The sequence below is a fragment of the Abramis brama genome (genome assembly GCF_963993115.1).
Source record: "Abramis brama genome assembly, chromosome: 8".
Taxonomy (NCBI): Eukaryota; Metazoa; Chordata; class Actinopteri; order Cypriniformes; family Leuciscidae; genus Abramis; species Abramis brama.
Genome location: NC_139970.1, coordinates 24,929,295 through 24,940,667, shown reverse-complemented (window position 1 = coordinate 24,940,667; position 11,373 = coordinate 24,929,295). Strand labels below are relative to the sequence as shown.

The 11,373-nt window shown below is 42.9% G+C and overlaps 1 protein-coding gene across 1 annotated transcript; it reads left to right on the top strand.

Moving 5' to 3' along the window:
• Positions 1-444: 444 nt before the first annotated feature.
• LOC311089008 (gamma-crystallin M2-like) lies at positions 445-1,388 on the top strand. The gene is made up of 3 exons (XM_084123445.1): positions 445-529; positions 635-877; positions 1,064-1,388. The coding sequence occupies exons 1-3, from the start codon at positions 518-520 to the stop codon at positions 1,334-1,336; spliced, it is 528 nt and encodes a 175-aa protein (XP_083979571.1). The 5' UTR covers positions 445-517; the 3' UTR covers positions 1,337-1,388.
• The last annotated feature ends 9,985 nt before the right edge of the window (positions 1,389-11,373 follow it).

Below are 11,373 nucleotides of genomic sequence, written 5' to 3'. Positions count from 1 at the left end.
CCATAGAGCAGCTTGTATTTAACTTGTATTAAATACAAAACAATCTTTTTATTCATTATGACCTGCAAAATATTTGTTATACTTCTAATTTCCAAATGAAATTGTAAGCAGTAACATTTCTTCCTTGAATAAGTAAATTAGTAAAACACTTATTTCAGTAGCACTCAAGTAAAATAAAAAAATAAAAATCCTAAAACAAGTATTGTAATGAGTTACAATTAACTAAATACTTTAAAAACCTCTTTCACGTGTGTTTACTTAGTATAGTGCTTCATAATTACAATTTAAACTTCAGAAATTCTAGAGTGACAAATTTGAGTAGTAAGGTCTAGATACTGTGTTTCAGTTTGAATGGCCTCTATTCCAACTTGCACAGTCAGGAATTGACTAACAATAGGTGCTGTGTAGTCTTTAGTCTTGGTCTAGTATAAAGGTATGGGTGACAGCAGTCAGTCAACAACCAGAATCAGCTTCAGCTTCTCCTTTGTGGAACTACGGGGGATCAGACAGCGCAACCATGATGGGCAAGGTAAACTTCATTACAGCTAAGATTTCCACCCAGTTTAACTCCAAAAATATTTGATTTGTTAAGTTTCACTTTAAACAACTAAAAAGATCAACTTTGATTTTTCAGGTCATCTTTTACGAGGACAGGAACTTCCAGGGTCGCTCTTATGAGTGTATGGGTGACTGTGGTGACTTCTCCTCCTACATGAACCGCTGTCACTCTTGCAGAGTGGAGAGCGGATGCTGGATGATGTATGATCATCCCAACTACATGGGAAATCAGTATTTCTTTAAAAGGGGCGAGTACGCTGACTACATGTCCATGTTTGGAATGAGCAACTGCATCAGATCCTGCCGTATGATCCCAATGGTGAGCGCAATGAAATTTTTGTTAGTAATAGACACTTTTTAATAAACTACTTTTAACTGGAAACACAAAGCAGAGAGCAGATTAAAAATTTTGGGACATTGAGGAAAATTTGAAAATCTCGAAAAGACAACACTTTCAGAGAGTTTCACTACACTGTAAACATAACTGACTTCTCTTTCACTACAGTACAAAGGCTCCTACAGAATGAGGATCTACGAGAGGGAGAACTTCATGGGTCAGATGTACGAGATGATGGATGACTGTGACAACATCATGGACCGTTACCGCATGTCTCACTGCCAGTCCTGTCATGTGATGGACGGCCACTGGCTCATGTATGAGCAGCCCCACTACAGAGGCAGGATGTCCTACTTCAGGCCTGGAGAGTACAGGAGCTTCAGCAATATGGGTGGCATGAGATTCATGAGCATGAGGCGCATCATGGACTCTTGGTACTAGTTTTCTAGTATTTTCTAGCATTTCTTAAATTAATAAAATAATTCCTCTACAACACTGTCTTGAAACATCATTAAATGGCAATCATATTTTTATGAGCAGTCCACAAAAAAATAAACAAAAAAAACAACATGCAGGCCTTGCAAAATTTCAAAATCCCTGGTAGCCCTTAAGGCAGGCACACTTCAGATTTTGGTAGCACAAAATAAATTTAACTAGACCGAAAAAAAACATCAATCAAAAACATTTTTAAAACACAAATATTAACAATAGTATAAAAAATAATCAAATTACAATCATCGGGGTCAGATATGCATTTGGTTCTAACTGAACTGAAATTCATCCTGACCTGTTTTTTGGCTGAGAACTGAAATACAGGCGTAAATCAATGTACTCTTACCATTTTCACACATGCACACAGGTGTTTTCTTCACTGCATGCAATCTCTATCACTTAGCAACAGTACATTTAGTGAGAACGACACTCCTTTACAGGGGGTGGCAGCACCAGACAGCAGTCACTTTTGACACCAGCTTGTACACATGACACTAGTTCAACACACATGAGACATTAGCAATGGATTTTACATAAATAATTATGACATATTGGCCACAGACAACAGCATTAAGAAAAAAAGGGTGAGATATGCATCTGACATAACATCCTGTCGCACGATGAAAAAAATTAAATAAATCATCACTCTCATGTCCAATTCACAGACTTTGGATTCAGGTTCAAATTTCAATTAAACACAAATGGCAGACATCGCTTCATTGTTTTGTTATCATGATTATTTGTGTTCCTCTACTCTCAAAATGTCTTTTCTTCAGAGTCTTGCGCCAACCACTAACAAAGATCTCAGACTCTCAAACTCCCCAGGCTAAATATAGTCAGAGGTTGCAATTTTAACTAAAGCCATATGAAGTTTGGTTGCCTGTTTTAAAGCCTTAAGGGTAACGCTTCCTTTTACAGTCCCCTAATTACTAGGAATTTACCTGGTAAATATATGGTAAGTTATAGTTGGTTATTGGTAATTACCACAGGTAACAAGTATGTAAATGCAGAGAAACTACAAACTAATTACTAAGTATTTACTGGGTAAATATATGGTAAGTTATAGTTGGTTATTGGTAATTACCACAGGTAACAAGTATGTAAATGCAGAGAAACTACAAACTAATTACTAAGTATTTACCTGGTAAGCATATGGTAAATTATAGTATTTTAGTGTGTAATTACTTAAGGTGATTAGTATGCAATTACAGAGAAACTACCAGGGAAAAAAACACCACTGTTAAATATCAACTCAACAAAGTACTGTGTACTTGTTACCTGTTTAGGTTGGTAATAACTCAGATTTAATTGTGTACTTCCTCAGAATGTAGACAGCCAATTTTTAGAAACACCTCCAGTATTACCCATCAATTCAAGTTAGGTGTGTACTAGTTATCCTAGGGTTATGTTGGTAACAGTCCATGTTTATTTATTACTACCTTGAAATTAAGATGGTAGTTTCCAATAAATTACTTTGTCTTACATAGTTGTTGTTCATTGTTACACCCATTTATAGAGGGTTTATCAAATAATTTACCTTACACTTACCTGGTAACTACCCCGTAGGAACAGTTTTCCCTAATGTCATGGTACATCTTAAATACTGGGTATGTTCTTGCAGATGTTTTTACAATTTACTCTGTAAGTAAAGTGCAACTGTACTGTAAAATGAAGCCTTGTTTATTTCCATGGAATTACTGGGATCTTGCCCTATAACCTGATCATTCCCTTTTCCATAGTCACATTTTTTTTACCTCGTATGTCCTGCAACGTTACCAAGGAAAACATGACAATTTACTCGGTAAGTAAAGTGTAACTGTACTGTAAAATGAAGCCTTGTTTATTTCCATGGAATTACTGGGATCTTACCCTATAACCTGATCATTCCCTTTTCCATAGTCACATTTTTTTACCTCGTATGTCCTGCAACGTTACCAAGGAAAACATGACAATTTACTCAGTAAGTAAAGTGCAACTGTACTGTAAAAGGAAGCCTTGTTTATTTCTATTGTATTACCAGACTCTTACCACATCCTTTGCTGCTTAAACATTTTTGAAATCACAAACTTTTACCATGTGTGTTCTGCAACTAAACTAAAACATTCCAGCCTGGTCTCATTAATAAGTAGTATTAATACGTAATTTTCGAAGATAGAAAACGCCTCGGTTACGACTGTAACCTCGGTTCCCTGAAGAGGGAACGAGCATTGCGTCGAGTTTGACGCTATGGGAACGCTTTGCGTGATGATGTCTTGAAGCACATGTAAAATCAGCCCAATGGCGTGGCGGAGCGTCAGATGCGGGTGACGTCACGTACCAGGAAACTATAAAGCCTGCTTGAAAACAGAGAGCGACAGCTTCGTAAAAAGTCTGAAGTAGCCGCTGACAGGCATGAAGGAGATATGGCAAGGTGACGCAACGCTCGTTCCCTCTTCAGGGAACCGAGGTTACAGTCGTAACCGAGGCGTTCCCTTTCAAGGGAACTCGCGTTGCGTCGAGTTTGACGCTATGGGAACGTCTATACCAACGCCACCATAGCTACGAATGTCTGTCCTGTGTGAAATCAAGTGAGCAGCACTAGGAAGACAGAACATGAGACCCTGGTGTAGAGTCCAAATCCAGAGAGTAGAACCTGACGAATGTGTGCGGTGAGGACCAGCCTGCCGCATCACAAACGTCCTGTAAGGAAACTCCTGATATAAGGGCCTTGGAGGCCGCCATACTCCTAGTAGAGTGCGACCGGACAGCCATAGGAGAAGGCTGTCCGGCTGCCTCATAAGCAAGCGAAATGGCCTCAACCACCCACTTGCTCATCCTTTGCTTAGACACTGGAGATCCCTTGTTAGGGGACCCAAAACACACAAATAATTGATCACTTTTACGCCACAGGGCAGCTCTGTGGACATAAGCGTCTAATGCCCGGACTGGGCAAAGCAAATTATTAGTCTCCTGGTCCGCATTCTGAAAGGGAGGAGGACAGAAGGCCTGCAATATAATAGGTCTGGCCACGTTAGTGGGGACCTTGGGGATATAGCCCGGTCTTGGATGCAGAAAAGCTTTCACCATACCCGGAGCAAACTCCAAGCATGACGGGGCAACCGACAGTGCTTGGAGGTCCCCTATCCTCTTAAGAGAGGAAATGGCTAGGAGGAACAGAGCTTTCAATGTTAAAAACTTCTCAGGAACCTCCTCAATAGGCTCAAAGGGGGCCAGGGAAAGGCCTTGCAGGGCAATGGACAAATCCCACGGCGGCACCCTAGAGCGAACTGCAGGCCTCAGACTCCAGGTGCCACGAAGGAAACGAGATACCAGAGGGTCCTTCCCCACAGACATTCCACCCAAAGGAATGTGGTAAGCACCTATGGCCGCCACATAAACCTTTAAAGTGGACGGGGTCAGACCTGCAGTGAACCGTTCTTGCAGGAATTCCAGCACTGTACCAACTGGGCAGTGAACTGGGTCCAACCGACGGTCACTACACCAAGAAGTGAATACTCTCCACTTCAGGGCATAAAGTTTCCTCGTGGAGGGAGCTCTGGACTGTAGAATGGTCTCAACAACCTCAGTTGAGAGACCTGACTCTATGAGCTGGGCCCCCTCAGAGGCCAAGCCCACAGGTTCCACAGTTCTGGCCGAGGGTGAAATATCGAGCCCTCCGCCTGGGACAGAAGGTCCCTCCTGACGGGTAGCTCCAAAGGAGGCCCGTCGAGGAGCGACACAAGGTCGGGAAACCATACTCTGCCCGGCCAGCGCGGGGCTATAAGAAGCAGGCAAACCCGGTCCCTGCGAACTCTCTCCAGAACTCCCGGGAGCAGAGCAACTGGGGGAAAAGCGTACTGACGTAGCCTCGGCCACGTCTGCACCATAGCATCCAGTCCCAGAGGAGCTGGGTGCGTGAGGGAGAACCAAAGTGGACAGTGAGACGTCTCTCGAGACGCAAACAGATCCACTTGTGCTTGGCCAAACTCCCTCCATATCAGCTCCACCACCTCGGGGTGGAGCCTCCATTCCCCGGGCCTCAGCCCCTGTCTCGACAGAGTGTCTGCTCCTAAATTCTGGACCCCGGGGATGTAGGCTGCCCTGAGAGACAGCAACTTCCCCTGGGACCACAAGAGGATATGGCGTGCCAGATTGGATAATGGGAAACCCCCTTGGTGATTTATATAGGCGACTACCGAAGTGTTGTCCGTATGTACTAGCACATGGTGTCCCCTGAGATCTGTGATGAAGCTCCTCAGAGCCCGGAAGACAGCTAACATCTCTAGGCGATTGATATGCCAGGAACGATGATGGTCTTCCCACAGACCTTGAGATGAGCGACCCTCTAGGATCGCTCCCCAGCCCGTGAGGGAAGCATCCGTCGTTAGCAGTTTGCGACGACAAGGAGCTCCCAGCACTGGGCCTTGGGACAGGAACCAAGGTTTCTTCCACATAACCAAGGCACGTAGGCATCGCCGCGTGACCTTGATTGTGCGAAATGGGTTGCCCCTCGGGGAAAACCCCCTGGTCCTGAGCCACCACTGCAGGGGCCTCATGTGTAGCAGTCCAAAAGGTATCACGTTGGAAGCTGCTGCCATGAGACCCAACAGTCTCTGGAACTGTTTGACAGTGAGTAGCTGGCCTAGCTTTACACTTTTCACAGCTGCAAGGATGGACTCTATACGTGGCGGTGACAGGCGCGCCTGCATCGACACAGAATCCCAAACCACGCCTAAGAAAGTGGTCCTCTGTAGTGGAGAAAGAACACTCTTCTTGGCGTTCAACCGTAACCCCAACTCCTTCATATGGGCGAGAACGACATCTCGATGTCGAACCGCCAACTGATGCGACTGAGCTAAAATCAACCAATCGTCGATGTAGTTCATTATGCGAATGCCCTGGAGGCGCAGAGGCGCCAGAGCTGCATCCACGCATTTCGTGAAAGTGCGGGGTGATAAAGCTAGGCCGAATGGAAGAACTCGATATTGGTATGCTTTGCCCCCGAAAGCAAACCTCAGGAACTTCCAGTGACATGGACGGATGGAAATGTGGAAATATGCGTCCTTGAGATCTATCGTGACAAACCAGTCCTCGGACCTGATCTGTGGCACGATCTGTCTCAATGTTAACATTTTGAACTTGAGCTGCATGACGGACTCGTTCAGAACTCGAAGATCTAAAATGGGACGCAATCCCCCGTCCTTCTTTGGAACTATGAAGTACCGGCTGTAAAACCCGGTTTCCCTGCTGGAGGGAGGTACATATTCTATGGCCCCTTTCTCTTACAGAGTGTTTACTTCCTGTTCCATAACCAGAACCTGCTCGGGGCCCACCACCGTGGGTAGAACCCCCATAAACCGAGGTGGGCGTTTCTTGAATTGTATTTGATACCCTTTTTCCACGGTCTGCAGGACCCAACGAGAAACATTTGACAGTAGCTTCCACGCTGTCAAAGATTCTACTAGAGGTACCAGTCTCTCGAGACTGGTTTCTGGATTTTGTTGCTGTTGAGTAGTCGGCTCGTCGCCCTGTAGCGGCGCACCGGCAGGGAACGACTGAACGGACTGCTCTAACACCCTCCTCAGAGGGGGCGGGCATCCCGAGGCCACTACGTTTCCGGGTGGTCCTTGAGATATGTGCTCGCCGGAGACCGCTGCGCCCTGAAACACCGGAGGCGGCAGGGTTGGCAGAACGGTCCCCTGAGGGTACCGAAGGGAGACGGGCACCGTAAAAAGAGGTGTTGACCGCTGCACTTCGGGGGGGACTACCCTCATTTGTCCTGAGCCCTCGGACGTCAGGACTTTTTCCCCAGCAGCCTTCTTGGCGGTAATAACGGTCCTCAGATCCGTTCTACCCCTCGAAGGCTGCTGGGTTTGAGCGTGCCCTCCGTGTCCCCGTGGTTTATGTGGGGGAGCGCGGGCGGACACGCTCTGTTTTTGAGTTGCACGATGTTCAGTGCTTTTTTTAGATGAGTGAGGCTGCTCCCGCTCAGCAGCCTCATGAAAAGATCGGCGGGGGAGAAGTTTTTGCAAAGCAGCTGCCTGCTTAGATGCTTCCTGAAGCTTATCAACAGCAGCAGTAACAGCGTTGCCAAAGAGACCATGTGTAGAAACGGGAGAATCTAACAGAACATTTTTCTCTTTGTCCTTAATATCACTGAGGTTGAGCCACAGATGCCTCTCAGTGGCCACCAGGGCTGCCATAGACCGCCCGATTGATTTAGCGGTCTCCTTGGTGGCCCTGAGAGACAGATCTGTGGCTCTGCGTAGTTCAGCAACAGCCTCAGGACTAATACCCCCGCCCTCATCCACATCACTCAATAATTCAGCCTGATAAGCCTGCAGCAGTGACATAGTATGAAGACACGCTGCAGCCTGACCAGAAGCTGAATAAGCCTTGCCCACCAGAGAAGATGTTACTCTGAGGGGCTTATTAGGCAACGCCGGAGTTTTTAGTGAAGATGCCGTCGCTGGAGAGAGATAGCTCGCAAGCGTCTCTTCCACCTTCGGCATCTCCCCATAACCATGCTCTTTATACCCAGATATAGCAGAATAATTTGTGGTTTGTGAATTAAAAACTCTATAAGAAACTGGTCTCCCCCACGATCTCGACACCTCTGGTGTGGAGATCGGGGAAAAACGGCAGATTTCGGCGTTGTGGTTGTGCACGTGAGGGCAGGAAGCGTTCGTCAAGTTTACTCTTTGAACGAACGTCATGATTATCAGCTGGCCACTCAATACAAAGTCTATCTACTGCTCTTGTCACTACATCCAGCAATTCTTCAAATGCATGAGACTGAGGTGGGACATCCTCAGACTCAGTCTCAACACTCACAACATCCAGTTCCTCAGAACTGGACAATTGCAGTGTTTGTTCCATCATCGGGGCGGAAGAAACCGCAGCGCGTGCTTCCGAACCCTGATGACAGACATCGGATCCATCAGGTAAGGGCTGAGATAAGGCAGAGCCCGTCTCAGACCCCGCTGATAGATCCATTTGCGAACCCCAGGACTGAGATCGCCGCTGTGCCTCGGCAGCAGCGGGACCCGAGCCCTGGGGGACGCGAGCTTCCCGGAAGAAACTCAGCCGGGATCGGAGCGAGCGCATGGGCAGCGCCTCGCAATGCACACAGCCAGCACCCTCGAGTGCTGACTGGGCATGCTCCTCTCCCAGACAAACAATACATAGAACGTGAGTGTCCCTACCCGTAATAAAACGCGGGCAGGGATGCACACACATTCTGAACTGATCGCTGGATTGCATAATGGTGACAGACAACAATAAACAGACAGAGACAGATTTCACATCAAGCGCTACTGAAGACACAGAAGCTGTCGCTCTCTGTTTTCAAGCAGGCTTTATAGTTTCCTGGTACGTGACGTCACCCGCATCTGACGCTCCGCCACGCCATTGGGCTGATTTTACATGTGCTTCAAGACATCATCACGCAAAGCGTTCCCATAGCGTCAAACTCGACGCAACGCGAGTTCCCTTGAAAGGGAACTACATAGGCTACAATTATGAAGAAAAACAACATACGTGTAATCACAATAATTTATTTATTGCGAAAATGTCAAAACCGGTACCAAAAGTCGTTCACATGACGATGTGTTGCAGTCACAGTCCTCTCTCTCAGTATATAATAGTTTTGAATGAGGTACAGAGCAGAATTTAAGTTATTAATCCATGAAAATGTTAATCCGGCTTGCCTCTGTGTGAATGCGCGCGCTTCTCCATTTCAAATGTAGTTTACCGACTGAAATACGGCATGTTGCAATCTGTGACGAACATGGACGAACAGGTGAGAGCCAATGAGCGTTTGATATCACTGCCGTAAAACATGTCGTAACGCTTCTTGAGGGCGCAATTTTTGAATTTTGAATTCATCACGAGCGCGGGATTTGACAGTTACGGACTGCGCTGCTTGTGATAGCCTGTGAAATGGAGATGAAGATCACTCACTGGATAAAGGGCTGAATTTGGATCTCTTTCTTGCAAACGTATGGATTCTAAAGATTTGGATTATATCAAGTATAATAAAATTGATGTATTTTGTGAATTTATGTTGGTGTATTATTGTTCTATTGGAGAAAACGCATTTTGTGTCTCACTGTAAATAAACTAAATATTAAAATGGTTAAACGATTAAATAAGGTATTTTTAAGGTTTTAAAGTGTATTCTTGTTTAAATGCATGTAGGCTAATCGTTTTTGTGCTGTTAATTCGTAAACATTTTACATTTTAGTGCTGTAAATACGTCAGTATTATACGTTTCTGTGTGTATAAAACGTAAGTAAATGTACGGTAGAATTACACTTTACGTAAAAGGGTGTTTCTGCAACTACGGGCACTTTTGACTATACCAATTTAAAAAAAAATCAACCTCTATGAATTTCAATTTTAACCATCACAGTCTGTAATACATATAAAAATGTACACAAAATAGAATGTAGTCGTTAAGATTTTAATCTGGAACATGTTTATTTTTTATGTTTTTTGAGTCATCTTCTTAAAAAGTGTCCTTACCGCAACGTTACAATAACTTTCATTTTATACATTTTTCTTTAGTAATTTATATAATTTTTTTAATATATTTAAATAGCTTTTTCAAATTTGATGTAGTTTTGTAAATACTAATATAAAAAAAATAATATACAAAATAGGAAATTTCATGTTATTTTCAATGCCATGTAAAAAATGTACAGTAACCTTAGATGTCAATTGTTTCCATACGCACAAAGGATAACATAATTAACTTTTTATGACAGATGTTGCCATTTCAATGTGTTAATCATCTCAACTTATGTGTAAAATTATTTTTTTGCAAATGAAAATGTGAAAAAAAATGAAAATAGAGCAATGATGCGGTAATGACATCTTGTGTCGGTAAGGACAAAATAATTTTTTTAATGTAAAAAATGGCATGTTTATATATATATACTAATATATATACTAATATATACTTCAGTACTAATAATATACTGAATATTTGTAATTTAATATACAGTAAATCTTGAATTTGTCTCTACCGCAACACAAGGTCTTTACCGCAACACCTAAATTTGCTGCGGTAAAGACATGTTGCGGAAATGACATTTTTGCTAATATTTTAGCTAACTGGCAGCTAGCAAGGCCTACCACATAAGTTTTGACTCTTAGCATCTTAATATACATGAATTCAACAGAAATATACATTTATTTTTAAAATGTAGTTCAAAAATACACAATTATTAAGCTGAATGGTAAGGACGCACAATAAATACTAGAGTAGAAAAGATGATGTTTACCTCATTTTTTTGGTATCTTGTGAGTGAGGTAGTGTGGTGGCCCAGTTTGTCAGCAATGTGCTCAAGTAATAATTTCTGTTTCCATAGAAACTAGACTTGTTTTTGTTCGATAAAATTTCAAAATAAAAGCTTTTTTTCATTGTTGCGGTAAGGACTCAAAAGTGTGGGACAGGCACATTTAGTTAAAAAAATCATAAAAATCATCAGTAAATAATACAAAGAATTTTAAGATGCTGTAAATTAATCTGTATATTAAAAAAATCCAATTGAAACAATGTAATATTGTAAAATAATTAGCTAATTTTAAGTATCTATACATTGAAACCACGGGTGTGGGACATGAGCAAAAATGGTGTTTGGACCTATAAATCCTTCATAATTTTACATTAAATCATATTATTTATTCATTATTTTTTATGTCAAGGTGTGTATTGACACAACGTTTATATTTATGAAACATCAAATGACAAATTTTAACATAAATCTAAAATTTCACTCCTGGGACTTAAAAGTGCCCGTAGTTGCAGAAACACCCAAAAATATACACGTATTCTCATGAGATCACGTTGAACATTCTCAGTAAGTAAAGTGCAACTTTACTATAAAAGGAAGCCTTTTTATTTCCATGGAATTACTGGGATTTTACCCAATAATCTGTAATAGCTACAGTTACGTAGCTATTAGATTATAGGGTAAGATCCCAGTAATTCCATGGAAATA

What these genes read in the sequence shown, in the direction of transcription:
- LOC311089008 (XM_084123445.1), top strand. An exon ending in CCTGCCGTATGATCCCAATG is followed by an intron (nt 878 to 1,063) that starts GTGAGCGCAATG and finishes CTTTCACTACAG; the next exon opens with TACAAAGGCTCCTACAGAAT.